Consider the following 14,675-nt stretch of genomic DNA (forward strand, 5'->3'; position numbering starts at 1 on the left):
AAAATAGAAGGCTTAGAGCAGAAAGGATCCCCTATTGTGGCTCTGTGTTACATACAATCTGAGGAAGTATCAGACTGAAACACTCTGTTGTTGGCTTAGAGAAATGACAGTGGTTTTCCATTATGTTCTTCATTTTGCAGTTTCTCAAAGATCAGAAAATAATCTAACAGCTGCTATCCAAGGAGCATTGATATGTTAAAAGTTCAGATTTACCAGAAGTAAATTGCCTGTTAATTCTGTGAATGTGGGTAAAACAACATTTAAAAAAATAAAGCAAAACATTTTTTCTCTTTTACTATAATACTGAAGCAGAGGCATTAATTTGTAAATGTGTACATTAGCAAGGGAAGAAAACCCTCTAAACTTAATTTGTATTTGTTTCAGCTGCTCTACAAAAACAAAAACAGAATAATTAAATACATTCTCATGTTTCTGCTTTAAACTTTGGAGTTTCTAATAAAAAGAGAATGAGTCGATACAAATTCGATGAAGCAATATTTAACTATTTTTCCTATCAAAATTAGATACTAAAAGCTAAATATTAATATTTAAACATTTTCATAATATGAAGACCAGCATAACATGCTGGTCGTTTTTAAGTTTTTTTGTTTTGCTCTACAATAAGAGCTTGGATACCTGGACACCCACAAAATATAATTTTTGGTGTCCAAAATTTACAGAATTTTGTAAAAATAATTTTACAAAATGTTCCTTTGTGATAAAACACAGTTCGCAGAGAAGATAACAAGTTGTCACTTTAATTTAAAAACAAACATAAAACACAAAGACATGAGCAGTCAGAAAATTTATGACCTTCAGGACAAGCTCAGGCTCTGAACTTTGTTGCTGTCTTGGATTTTTCTTTGTATTTTTTAAAAGAAATAATTCCCATGAGAACCCATTCATGAACCCAGTCACCTACTTTCAGCACAGAACCTGTTTGAATTATGCCAGCAGTGATTAAAACATAAAATGCATACAGCATAGGTGTACTGTATGCTGCAACTGAGGTGCTGTGGAGTAACTGAATACGCTGAAGCACTGATCACAGGCACCTACTCCTGGTAGGTGTCATCACACTCATTCCATCTGCATCTTCTTATTCTATTCAAGTACAGTATGAGAAGATCATAGTAGCAAATTGCATTATAACCTTGATCAACATTGTTCTTATGTTTCTTTCAACGTATCATGTTTTTAGAGTAAATTTGCCTTAGTTTAACTGTAATGGCTGAAGTAAAAATATTCCAGTTGAATTGGCCCCTTTAAAAATTTGTTATGTGATACTATGTTTTGTATAATTTTGAAATATTTTTTTGCATCAAAAAAGCAATGTGTAGCAGTAATGAAATAGTTTCTAAACGTGGCAAATCTTGCAATTTTGCTCATCTTTAGTTAAACTAAAGAAACATGATGTCCATTTGGTACCTAGAATGCAACAGACAAAATGGAGATCTGATCTAATGAACTATATCATTGTTGAGCTCTAAACCCCTATATACTGACTGGCGCAGATGAAACTGAACTGGCTCTGGATTCTCGTGTTTTCCTTGTAGGTATAGTGACGACACAGCATGAAATGCCAACTGTAGCTTCAGGCAACTCGTCATCTTCAGTCCATTCATTGAGATCAGGGTTGTAAACCTGGATGCACTTCTTGTACTTCTTCTCGCCCTCATTCCAGCCCCCCAGGAGATAGATCTTGTTGTTCAAAATTGAAATGCCAGCGGTGCTAACCCCTGTGTGAAGGGGTGCACAGTAGCTCCACTGGCTGCTGTGTGGGTTGTAAGATTCAACAACGAGGACGTCAACTCTCTCTCCTCGCCCTCCAAGCTGGCTGCCGCCAATAACGTAGGCTCGATCTCCAATAGAAGCAGCACAGTGCCACCCTCTGGGAGTGCTCAGACTGTTTTTGTCCTGCCAGGTGTCGGTGGAGGGGTCATAGGCGCACACAGCCCTGGAGTAGGCATTGTTGATATAGCCTCCTGATACTAGGATTTTACCATCAATAACAGAGCTGGCATGACAGCAGCGCGGCACCTCCATGGCAGCTTTCATCTGCCACTGATTAGAGGAGGGTACATAGCACTCCATAGAGGCCTGGACACCGTCAGCATTTCGACCGCCAATAGCAAACAGGAGGCCATTGAAGGTGTTGAGGCTGAAGTGGGTGCGTCTTTGGAGCATGTTGTTCAAGTGAATCCAGGTGTTAAAGCGGGAGTCATACCTAAACAATGAAAAGCAATAAGTCACCACAGAAAAGTGACAGAAAGTAAACTCAAACAGAGTAGTTGGTACCTGCAGAAGTTGCTAACAGCATGTTTTGCCTGGTTCCTTGCATCATTCTGGTCCTCACCACCTGCTATGTACAGGAAGCCATCAAGTACTGCCACACACTGATTAAAACTCTTTGCTGGCATTTCCGTCAACTTATTCCAAACTTTATCTTCATCTCTGTAGAGCACATCTTTGCTGAGAGATTTCTCTGTCAAAGCAGGACGCCCTCCAACTGTGAGAATCACCTTGAGGCCACCGCGTACCTTTGTTCTACGTGACTGGAGGATGTTCTGCTGATACGGGAGGAGATGGTAATTCATGGCATCAACAAGTAACCGGTGGCACTCAGGGTCTTGCATCATCCTAGGAACACTCTGGACATGATTCACAAGGTCTTGAGCAGAGATTGTTCCAAAGCGGATGAGAGTTAGGAGATCTGCTGCGTACTTTAGCCTTTTCTCGTCAAAATCCAACCATTTCATGGCAATCTGGAAGGCTGTGATTTCAGAGGGCAGCTGCAAGGAATCATCAGAGAGAAATTCACTGATCTGCTCATATGTTAGCTTCAGGAACTGCTCCATTTCAGAAAACTCAATGAAGTTCTCCCGCATGAACTTTTGAGCTGCTTCCTTGGTTTCTTTAAGGTCATAGGCATCAGCAATATTGGCCACATACATACAGTTCTCTACACTGAGTTCCTGCATGAGGAAATCACTACACATTTTTACCAGGGTGTTGATCTGAAGCAACCTGGCTGCAGCAATCGTGCTGCCAATACTGTACAGGGATAAGGTAAGCTTTCCTGAGTAGGCATATGTAATTGCAGTTGCCAGACCAACTGGTGAAAGATCATTCAGGTCTATCTTCTGAAGGCTCGAATCCTTCTTCAAGATATTTCTAATGTACTCACTGCAAGAGGCCATGACAACCTTGTGGACATCAAACGTTGTTGATTTGGTGGTGACAGTGAGGTCACAGAGGAAGCTTTCTTGTCGCATGTTGCTCAAACCCTCCAGAAGATTTGGTGCGTACACAGAATCTGTAACTTCAGTTGAGATGCAGCTGAAGCCATTTCCCCCCTCAATCAGAGCATTTAGTCCATTAAACTTGTTAATGGGACTGTTTTCCACCATAATGTCATTTATGTCTCCTTTACTCTTCTTGGTCGTCTTGTTCTTTTTGGGTGCCATGGTTGTAGCAATGGAACGCAGCCCGTATCTTTCTGAAAACGAGTACACATGTCAGAGTTTACCAGAAAATCATTTCAGAGATTAAGAAAATGCAGAAATCATTCTGTGATGCAGTAAATGAGGTGTAACAAATGCATCCTGCTTATGTGCACTCTGATCAACATTGTGATTGCAGGCATAAAGGACACATTTCTGACCAGCTAAACCTCATAGAAGAACCACTACTCAGTGGCAGGACCTTCAGGGCCAAAACATTTACTCTTAAAGACACCAAAGTGATGAGTGAAGGTTCACCTGGCCCTGAAAACTCTTGTGATGTATTAAAACAACAGTCGGCTGCTATAAAAGATATTGACCCAGTCTCAGTGGCAATACAAACTATTATTTCTTAGTATCAGACAGTCTATACTTTAAACTGTAGGAGTTATTTCAGATGGCAAGGCACCAACATAACCAATATTAGGTTGGTAGTGATTGTTAATTTTTGTACTGTTTAGTTTACACTAATCTGTCCTTTCAAAGCTCTACATTTCTTATTTATTTTTCTAAAAATGTAAATTAATTTTGATAAAACCATTCCTTCACAGCTTAACATGAGTGCAACCAGTTATTCTGCAAAGTAGGAGTATTTCAACATGCCCCCCATGCATCTGTCGCAGTTTATCAGTAGCAAGTCCAGGAATAGCATTGCTGGGTGGCTCTCTCATGACCCTCCTTTTATAGTCTTTGGGACTTGAGCAGCATGCCTCGTGTCCTCTGGTAATTCAAATTGAAACTAAAAAAACTCTGTTGTATCCTTTTACTCATCATAAACATTTTATATTATCCTAAATAAGTCTGCAGTCAACACCCTCCACATGGGAATAAAATATCTGCACTGTATCACATACTCAGTTGACTTAATGCTTGTAGTATTTCTGTACAGATCTCTATAAAATATATTTAGCAATAAAACACTCAATTTTCTCAGCTGCATTTTCAATGTCATTATCATGATAAAGTTTTGTGAAGCTCAACTTACCTGAGAATGGAACTGAGGCCAAAGAAGAAGGAACCTGTGCCTCCAGTTACTGGAGCAGGAGAGAGAGACAAGCTTTCACCCCCACAGAAAGACATGGAGTAAACTCCTCCTCCATACAACTGAGTGCCAATCAACAACTGTATGGCAGCAAGCAGGGACCAGAGCTTCTCCAACAAATAGTTCCCCATGGTAGCCTCCATTTATTATGACAAAACATTGTGAATGACTCAATTTGTATCTGCATCGAAAACCTATGAAAATAATATTCTTTTACCTTTTAAAATGGGGTAATAAAAAATACATATATGTCAGAATCGATGTATAATTAATATCTTGTTTTGTTATCATTTTTTTAAACATTATCTTGGAGGTAATTTAAACAGACTGGGTAAGATGGAAATAATGACCCCTGATGTTCTATGATGAGAGAGAGTAGGGCCAATTTGGACTTGACATTTGGCAGAATCCTCGTAGGATTATGCTCATCACTGCAGATGTTATGCTCTATATTTCACATTCTTATGCAAAGTACATTTTTGGAGTAAGAGAAAATGTATATATTTTTTTCAATTACACATAGTTTACAGCAGGTGTTACATATTTTACTGTATTCTAAATATTACGAGAAGCATTCAAGATCAAAAATCTGGACAAACAAATGTATGGATGGATGCTGTATTAAATGATTAACGGTCTTAGATTATGCTGACACACAGTCTCTCCAGCCTTGTCCAATGGTACAACACCCTCTTCATCAAACACAACACTAAACTGACCATTCATTTAGGAAAGTGAAATCACTGGGTGACAACAATCACCACCATTCTGTAATCTGTGAAAGCATATATTCAATCACTCCCTTCTTCTGCCTTGGGGCAGGTGCTGTGAAGTTCTTTAGGACCCACAAAGGATATAAAATATTCTTGTCTCTATAACCTTGAACAAAAAAATAGCCCTCACTGTGACTCTGGAAACAATTTTGATTTGGCGAACTTGTCCTTCATAGAATTCTATCTTCAGCTTGGAGGAAAAATTTTCATCACAGATTCCCAGAAGCCTAAACACCTAAATCTTGTGGAAATGCTTTTCTAAACTTTTCGTGGTTGCAAAGTGTTGACCGACTTCATACTCAATACATAATCTTGTGAATTAAGAATTTATTGTTTATATATTTTGAATCATAATTATTTTAACCTTTAAGTTCATTTAATGTATAGCGATCATCAGTGTTTTAGTCCCTACTGTTGTTCACGTGACCCCTTTAGTAATTAATTTAGAGTTTAATAAAAATAAAAATAAATAAATAAATAAAAAATTTAAAAAAAACAGAAGAAAATATAAGAACTTCTTCTCACAACATCATTAAACCACGGAGCCGTTTTCACACAAATGTTGTTTGATCTAATTTATTATCTTGAGTAGGGTTTGCATTTTCTCGGTCCCGCCCATTATATTACTGTCATCAATGGGCGCGCGCTGCCCGGTGTGCGCAAGCGGTTGCACGTGAACCGTCGTGATGGCCAGAAGCTCAGATGTGGTGAAGAAAATCACGCGGTTCAAACTTCAGCTGTCAGACAAAGCAGAACCTACAACGGTAGATTTGATTTCTTTCTTTCTTTAAGTCCGCACATAAAACCAACAAAGCAGGGAAAAGTTTACCTTTTTATTTTTCTTCTATAGCAGCCGATACAACCCTCTATTTTGTATGATTAAGACCTCCAGTTATTCTAATACACTAGAAAAGTTCCCAACCACTCGATTTAATTTCATAATGTTTGCCGTATTAAATATACATTTAAATTTAAAAACATAAATTGGTACTGAGAGTGTAAGAAAATGACTTGGTGTCTTTTGCTCATCTTTGTTGCTCACGTGGTAAAAGCTGAGAACATGCTCAAGTCTCAAATCGCGTAACTGCAAGAGTCCGTCTTGTTTATATGGGAAAACCTCAGGCTAAAACTGGCATCTCACCCATCTGCTCAATTTATTGCTGTTCGTCATCAGAGAAGGTGGGGGCGATGTGCAGGCAGTTGTAACGCTGCATTTAAATATTGGACCAATTTTCACTGAAAGCACTTTAAATGCAGACATGAAATAGAAATCGGATTAGTTTTAAAGACAGGAAGCCAGTAACCATGTATAAATTAGGGAGCGAGATTAGTGGGTGTGCGTATCCATACATAGATCTGCTCTAAATGCACAGTCAGCAGCTGTGTTGACCCCAACCCACCACTACCTTATTTGGTGCTTCAACTGTTAGTTTCAGTGCAGTCATCTACCTATTGGCCGGCTTATTCATAAAATACATTTTACCACGCTGCTCTTTTAATAGCCTACAATAATTATATATTTCTCACCAGAAATGTGCAGAAAAAAGGCAGTAGTTTGATTTCTGTTTTCAAAACGAGAAATAAAAATTAAACAGACACTTTTGCTTTTTGTGCTCAATAAAGTAGAAAAATTGAAAATACAATTCTGGCTTAATTTTCTCTCTTAAATATTGAAGAAAAAAAAAAAAACACATAAGATGAACACACTTATAAAATTCTGGTGAATTTAGAAAAAATACAAGAGTCATTCCACTGAATGGGCTCCATGATTCCTAAACATAAATTATATTTATAAATATGCACAAAGATTAGCTGTAAAAAAACATTTTCTTATCAATAAAAATGTCCCACATGTGCAAATGTCTATTTGCATACATTTATGATATTAAAGAAAAACAATAACTTCTTAATTTTAGTTTCACTTAATTTTCCTTTTTAAAGTAAAAACCAAATAGATTGCCATTTTTCTTACACGTTGAAATCCTTTCACACCTCAGGTGGCAGCAAAGTATTTGCTTCACCCCTCAATGTCACTGCTCATAAATGGTTGAGTTGCTCACAAATACAATGTGCAAATAATTACATGAAAAAGGAAATGGGATTGTGTTTCATTCTGCACTTTCATTTTAAAATGACTTTCCTTACTGATTTTTCTAATGAGAACAGCAACTTTCAAAAACATGAACTCACCCAATATATCCCCTATTCTTCTTTCAGGTTCTAAAGATTTTGCAGAAACTAAAGGATCTGGATATCACACTAGATATTCTTTCTGTAAGTTTGTATGCTATAGAACAAGTACAAATATTTTAAAAACAATTACTGCATGCTCTAATGAGTTTTGAAATTCACAATAGGAAACTGGAATTGGTAAAACGGTTAACTCACTGCGGAGACACAAACAAGCGGGAGAATTTGCCAAGTTGCTAGTTAAAGGCTGGAAAAAACTGGTTCCAAAGGAATCCACAAGGTAATTTATTACATTTTTGATTGTAAAATTTGCTTGAATATTCCTGAATTTATTTTTTATCCCAATCTTAAATTGTCACTTTATGCAGCCATGGTGACAATGCAGCATGGTTGGACAGTGTTTCTGTTAAAAACAAAGAGGATGACCAAAGCTGTTCTGATAATGGGACTCCGCAGAATGACTATAACAATAACTGCCCTACATCTAATCATGAGGATCAAGATACTTTTGATGAACAGGCCCACAAAATGCTGAGTAAGAAAGAAGAGTTTGAAGAGCAGAAAAGGAACCTCAGTGTGAACAAGAACGATGAAAAGCGTCAAGAAGAAAGCAAGACACAACTTCAGAAGGACATTTCAAAAAGCAGAGCTGAAATACAAGAGGACAAGATGGACGACAATGTTGCCTCCAAGATGAGGAAACAAAACAGTGATAACACCCATGGAAACAAATCCTTTGAGGGTTCTTATAAAAAATCCAAATCTGAGTCTAGGGAAAAGTTGAAAGGAGCCTCTGAGAGAGAACGAGAATCAAACACAAAATCAAAGCCATCAAAAGAGTCTATGAAAAACAGAGAGACCTTTTCATCCAGTGATAAGCACTCAAAAACATTAAAATGGGCCAAAGAGGACAGACCTTTGGAGATGTTGAGGAGCTCAGAGACTCGAAACAGAAAAAGGAAAAAAACAGACTATGAAAAGCATGACAATCTAAAACCCCATCCAGATCCTGAAAGTGAGAAATATTCAAAACACAAAAAGGCCAAAATGGGGCACCAAGATGCAGAGAGTAATGGTGATGAGGAGGAACCCTCCATGTCTTTTGAATCTTACTTGAACTATGACATGAATGTGGAGAAGAAGAAAGAACATTCAGGAGTGAAGAGAGCTCCGAAAATGGTCAAGACTGCATCAAAAGAGCCAACATCAAAGAATCCAAGGACTAAACCTCTGAAGTCATCTGCTTCTTTTCCAGAACAGGTATAACTGATATGTAAAACGTTATGTGTAAAATAGATGCCATAGGTTTTTTTGTTGTTGTAACAATTCTTAAAAATATGCCAGAAGACACAGGAATCTTTAATGCATTTGATGGATGTCCCATTACCCGTCGCTCTCCCAGAACTGGAAAAGCCTTCAAACATTGACTACCTCTTTGAAAAGAAAGGTAATGCTTGTTAGAAATTACATCTGTAATCTCTCTTTTAGTTGTTCTTGATATATTTTCTTTATTGAAGTTGATAAGGAGCCAGATTTTTGTGATGTTTCGGAGGAGTCTGTAGTCTTCACTGGTCAGCGACTGAATAAGAAGATGCAAGTGTACTCTGGTGCAAAAACCCTTTTCCTCCCGACTATGATGAGCTTGTTTCAACAGTGCATACGCACACTCCAGAACAACCTCAACTGTGAGTAATGTCAGAAAGCTTGCAAGGTATTTGGATTTTATATTTAGAAGTATGCATCTCTTTTTAGTGCTCTACGAGACCGGTGGAGTCCCATATGAACTTCTTGAGCCAGTACTGGAGAGGTGTACACCAGAGCAGCTGCTGCGAATAGAGGAATACAATCCAGTAAGAAGATATTTAATAATTTCTCGATTAATAAACCAGCACAATGTTTAGAAAGAAAGTGATGGGCAGCTGATGCCTTCCAGCAAGCTTCTGGATGTATAGTGACAGAGCTCTCATATTTAAAACTTTGCGTCTTTGTTCTAACATTGAGCTGAAGAAATTCACCCAATAATTTTCTTGATCTCTCTCATAGTGTATCTCTTAAGCTACATAACTATACTTATAGCATCTTTTATTATTTTGGGCCAAAATAATACAACAGAAATATATTTGGACCAGTTATTGTCCTGTTTGCTATTCAACGAAGAACCTTGTCTGCCATCCTTCCTTGCTGCTGTTACTACTTCTCGCCCTGCGCTGGGGTACCTCAACTAAGAAAAAAAACTTTAAAGTTCTGTCAGACAGTGGAATATATGGTGGCTACATGTGGGCAAATTCTGTGCTTCCTTGTCACACAGGTTTGTAGAAATAATAATCACGCCCATTTTTTCCCCCACAATTAGTAAAAATAGTGTCCTTGGTGTTTTCCGGTGATTGAGTCACCGTCTTGGACAGGACCGACCTCTTCAGTGCACAAGACCTACATACCCAAACGGGACAAAACAGCGATCAAACTACTACTGTTGAAATTGCTCTTCAGAGTATGACATTGATGGAAAGGTTTTGTTACCTAAAATGTATATCTGTGTGTAAGAGCCTTAAATTTGCTGATCTTCTTAGCACTCCAGACTGCTAGGTTTTAAAAGGATTTCCTCTTGTAAATATAATTTAAAACCTAGAAGTTTGTTTCCTATGATATGAAATTATTCTCACTCAAAATACTCTTACTCCTTTTGAGATGTAAATATTCCAATATTTTAGGTAGTTTAAGTAGATATCACACATCTTTTTGATGCTATCAAGCTTGATGTAAAATTTCAGAGTGGTTCAACTCCTGATCTACCTCTTGCAATTATAAAAATATATATACAACTGCAATGTTTTTATTGCTGTTTGGCCATAGGAAAATAACTGCTAACTTCACTTAGAAAAGTACATTGACATGTATTAGTATTTTTTTACTAATAGTTTTGAGAGTACATCAGAGATCAACTGATTGAAAGCTCTAAATCATATCCCTCCTAAGGATAATGTAATTTCATTAGACAGCCACTAAGTGTCGTACTTGAGCAACATGAATCCGGCCAACAGAACGTGGTAAAGTAAATCTGAAGTTGCTCACAGAACTAAACAATCCAAATTCAAACCGATCAGTCTAAAGTCTGGTCTGATTATCGTTATTGTAGAAATGTTGAGAACACATGATATAGGTGCAGTAGGTCTCAGAACTTTAATTACCTCAATAAGCTTACTTGCATAAACCAAAAGCTTTGTTGCAGATTAATTTTCCATTAATCAATTATTACAGATTATTTTACTGGCTCCCATGAGCACAACATTCAGAGGCATGCTGAATTTAATCAAAGCTTAGTTCCACACTTTCCTTTGCACACTAGTGTTGTACAGGCCATTTTACTGCCTACATGTGATACTCTTGTATGACTTTATAGTCTGTCTGTAGATAAGCAATAGGTACATACCATTTGTCATGTTTGTCAAGATGCTTAGCTTACTGGAGCACTGCTTTTTCTGAGATAATCATTCCGTCTACCATCACAAAACCTCCCACATTCATTCCTGAACTGCTTTCTTATGTGAAAAATTTAATGTTACATGCTAGCTTGCCAATCACTTTTCCATACATCATGTTTGCAAGCGATTCTCACTTTGGTTGTTTAATTTATCTTAAATTTCTTTGTTCAAGTTATATATTCACTGTATGCACAGTTTTGCAATGCTTGAATGATTATGAGTTGACTTTTTCTTTTTCTGCCAACAGATATACATCGGAGTGACGGACCATTTATGGGGAAAACACTGCCAGAGGGATTTCAAAGACTGCAAACTTCAGCAATATGAGTCATGGAAAGAGATGTATATCAGACTGTCTGAGGAGAGGGAGAGGAAGCTCAAAAGACTGACAAAAACGATTGTCTCAGCGCAATCTCAGAAGCCGAAGGGTGGGTTCTCTGCTCTGAAAATAGCTCTTTGCTTTTTTAAAAGACGAGTATGGAATTTTTGGAATATACCTCCTTAAAGACTGGTTTAATTTCATGATTCCACAATTTTGTAACGAGATGTGCACTTGGTGCAGGACTCTGGACTTATCTTTCAACAGATTATTTTCCTCATTTTTGAGAAAATGTAAATCTACACAATCTCTGGGAATTTAGCAAGATCCTGACCATGGCTAAAGTAGTAAAAAGCTCTTCAGGTTGTCTTTGATGTTTGACAAAAACTGAATCAGAAAAAAGCAAGATTATGAACAACCTGACTGTTCATGTTGGCAAGATGAACTTGCGCCCTCATCTGGTCTTGTGATATTCCTAGTTTTAAAACCTTAATATTGCTCTCACTTTAGATGTAAGCAGGCTTTGATGAGTCAATTTTCTTGAAACCATTTCCTAAGACACATCTGCCTTACTTGAATGGCATGACATGTTCTTTCACATTTTAAAGGATTCCTAAGAGTGAGTAATGGGCCTCTGTGTCGAGAGATTTTATAGCCCAGGAAACCGGGAAGACATGGATTACGATTCTCGACAGTCTGAAGTGAACTATATATTAAAAAGTTATTGTGCTACATTTATTTAATGGGAAGTTTTGACATTAATTATAGCACCAGAGATTGTTAAAAACAGTCATGTCTTAAGAGGGTATATTTGACCAATTGACTTAATTAACTTTTTATATATATATGATTAGGTGAAATTATGCTACTCCAGTTTTTTAAAGTTTTTACTCAACTATCTACATGGCCAAACACAATTTTTTATTTACTTAAGTAACCAGACCATTTTAATAGTCACATTTGTTTGAGAAAGACAATCACAAGACTATAAATAAAAACTTGCACTAAATAATTGGTCATGTCAAGTAAAAACAATTTTAAATAGCTAAACATCACATAACATAATTAAAGTGCCATTTTAGAGGTTATTTTTAATGGCTAATAAAAGCCTTCCAGTTTTTGGAAGGCCCTGTTCCATGCCCTGTTTCTGCCCCTTTTAGGACGGCAGGTGAAGATGGCATTTATTCACACCGTTGCTAAGCCGCCAAGAGATGTGCGAATTCAGCAGGAAATTCATGGAACTGCTGTGCAGCAGCCTCATCAGCTCAAGTGCAGGTGGATGCCACCCACATACTGAAATTTAAGGCTGTTTCTCAATAGCTTGTTTGGGATTATTTTGGATGTTGCTTGTCATTTCGTTGTATCTTATAGACTTTATCCATAAACCACATGACTTACTGATGCAGCATTGTGCATGCTCTTATCTTTGACAAAACATGTACACCTGGCTCTTCCACATAAAAGCACAAAGTGATCACTAGACAACAGCAGCTTGTTGGGGTCAGACTTGTGTTATAACGGTGAAGGAAATGCTTTTTGAGTGATGCTAAACAAACAAGAACTGGGAGTGTGTGCCAGACAAACTGGTTTCTTCTGAGGCAGCTTTAGGGCTTTTGTTGTTTAGTACTGCTTTAATCACCACTCTTATTTTCTTTTTAAATATTTATATGAATCATCTAAACCTATATATTTTTGCATGTTTACAGCAGTAAACATCAGGAGAACCCAATGAGATCCAGTTCCAATGAGCCCTACAGGTCTAGCAGCAACGGCAGCTCTGGCGGAAGCAACAACCAAGATCCTCGCAAAAAAATAAGTAAGCTGAGTGTTTGTCACTGTAGTTCTGACTTGACAGCAATTCCTCAGATTCCTCAGATTGCAACTTTTTTTCTGCAGTCAAATGAGAAAATGTAGTAGATAAGCATAATACTAAATAATGTCAAATTCCTGCTCAGTAATCCATTTTTGTTGTTTTCACAGAAGTTGCTCCAATGATGGCAAAGTCCTTAAAGGCATTTAAGAAACAGTTGGGACGGAGATGAACTCTAAGATGTTTCTATTTACAGGTTGCATATGAAGTTATGTACATTATCAATAACTTCAAATTATATTGTGTGTCTTTAATGTGATATACTAACATTAAGGCTATTACTGTCATTTTCTGTTTGATCTCAATGAAATAAAACTGAGAATGAACTCTGCAAATTGAACCAGTTCAATATTTTGTCTTTAATGGAGGTGCCACATGGCTCAGTGCTATAACAGATGTACCATATAGAGGCTGCAGTTCTCAATGCAGTTGTTCCTGGTTTAATCCCTGACCTTGGACCATTTGCTGCACTTCTTCTTTCTTTATCTTCCCTACTTCCTTTCCATTTACTGTTAAATAAAGGCCACCAGTACCACAAAAACCTTTTAAGTCTTGAATGCTTCAATCTAAAACAGCTAACTGGGATGTGGCTCCCCCTAGAGGATTTATTTCTCTCAAAATCTTGTCACCAAGCTGGAAAACTAACAGTTTTTTTCCCATAAAGTCAGACATTTTGATGAATTATCAATTGTAGATATGTCATACTTTTACCCAATAGCAACTTGAACAATAGCAAAAATGTCCTTATTACTTGTAATGGCTTGTCATCTGTAGGAGGTCTTTGTGGGCCACAAAATGCTTCATCTTTTTTATGCATGAACAAACATTTGAACAATTGGGAGCATTTGCATATTTTCAATTGAACATATTTTAGTCACTTGTGATGATACAAACCCATTGTACCTCACATAAACATGACCTGTGATGATTTGCACTAAATTATGCAATAGAGATTACTTTAGAGTTTAATACGGCTTGATGGAACTAAGGTCAACTCTCGACCTGGAAAGATGGAAGAAATTATAGATAAAAAGACAGGGTGGATTTTCATCAGCATATATCCACATCTGTTAGTCTGTAGGAATGCTTTTTGCATGATTTACTTGTGCCAAAGGAGGGTGGAGGTACTTCTTTGTCAGAGGATGGTTTTTGAGGAAACTCAAAACGGTTTCCTCAAAAACCATTTTGAGGAAACTGATGTACATGTAATCACCTTTGTCCAAAGTGGTAAAAGTAAGCAGTTACCAGAAAACTGTGATTTTGACACAAAGCATTTTTAATGTACGGTCCTTGTACATGATCTCTTGTAGATATTTCTTTTAAAAGTTTATTTTTATCTAAATGCTGAGCTATGACTCAATTAATAAAAGCTCAAGTTGAAAATATGAAGTTGTCTTATTTCCAACTATTTAAACAAATGTCTTAAGCGAGAATTTCTGTTAAAACAAAACTTGGTCAAACTTTAAATTTAATTTTGATACAAGTTACTAGAAATT

The 14,675-nt window shown here is 37.1% G+C and overlaps 2 protein-coding genes across 5 annotated transcripts; one reads left to right on the forward strand and one right to left on the reverse strand.

Moving 5' to 3' along the window:
• Positions 1-738: 738 nt before the first annotated feature.
• On the reverse strand, positions 739-4,611 carry klhl31 (kelch-like family member 31). Its single transcript, XM_028007810.1, has 3 exons — positions 4,489-4,611; positions 2,299-3,499; positions 739-2,227 (listed from the first exon to the last, which is right to left on the reverse strand). Exons 2-3 carry the CDS (start codon positions 3,465-3,467, stop codon positions 1,495-1,497), a joined length of 1,902 nt encoding a protein of 633 aa, XP_027863611.1. The 5' UTR covers positions 3,468-3,499; positions 4,489-4,611; the 3' UTR covers positions 739-1,494.
• Positions 4,612-5,941: 1,330 nt separating this feature from the next.
• On the forward strand, positions 5,942-13,519 carry eloal (elongin A, like). 4 transcript variants are annotated; one of them, XM_028006259.1, is made up of 11 exons: positions 5,942-6,082; positions 7,536-7,592; positions 7,676-7,788; positions 7,877-8,768; positions 8,853-8,955; positions 9,026-9,193; positions 9,261-9,358; positions 11,238-11,418; positions 12,470-12,584; positions 13,016-13,125; positions 13,290-13,519. In XM_028006259.1, exons 1-11 carry the CDS (start codon positions 6,005-6,007, stop codon positions 13,349-13,351), a joined length of 1,977 nt encoding a protein of 658 aa, XP_027862060.1. In that variant the 5' UTR covers positions 5,942-6,004; the 3' UTR covers positions 13,352-13,519. The 4 variants fall into 4 exon arrangements, with proteins under 4 accessions (XP_027862060.1, XP_027862061.1, XP_027862062.1 ...); XM_028006260.1 differs by having other exon boundaries at positions 13,019-13,125; XM_028006261.1 differs by having other exon boundaries at positions 8,856-8,955.
• Positions 13,520-14,675: the final 1,156 nt, after the last annotated feature.

The sequence above is a fragment of the Xiphophorus couchianus genome, chromosome 22, assembly GCF_001444195.1.
Source record: "Xiphophorus couchianus chromosome 22, X_couchianus-1.0, whole genome shotgun sequence".
NCBI classification, from domain to species: domain Eukaryota; kingdom Metazoa; phylum Chordata; class Actinopteri; order Cyprinodontiformes; family Poeciliidae; genus Xiphophorus; species Xiphophorus couchianus.

Excerpts from the sequence above, each read along its gene's own strand:
- klhl31 (XM_028007810.1), bottom strand. The coding sequence starts at position 3,467 with ATGGCACCCAAAAAGAACAAGACGACCAAGAAGAGTAAAGGAGACATA. Across the intron at positions 2,228-2,298 it reads GCTGTTAGCAACTTCTGCAG|GTATGACTCCCGCTTTAACA; the intron begins GTACCAACTACT and ends TTCATTGTTTAG.
- eloal (XM_028006259.1), top strand. The coding sequence starts at position 6,005 with ATGGCCAGAAGCTCAGATGTGGTGAAGAAAATCACGCGGTTCAAACTT. Across the intron at positions 7,789-7,876 it reads GTTCCAAAGGAATCCACAAG|CCATGGTGACAATGCAGCAT; the intron begins GTAATTTATTAC and ends CACTTTATGCAG. Across the intron at positions 9,194-9,260 it reads ACTCCAGAACAACCTCAACT|TGCTCTACGAGACCGGTGGA; the intron begins GTGAGTAATGTC and ends ATCTCTTTTTAG.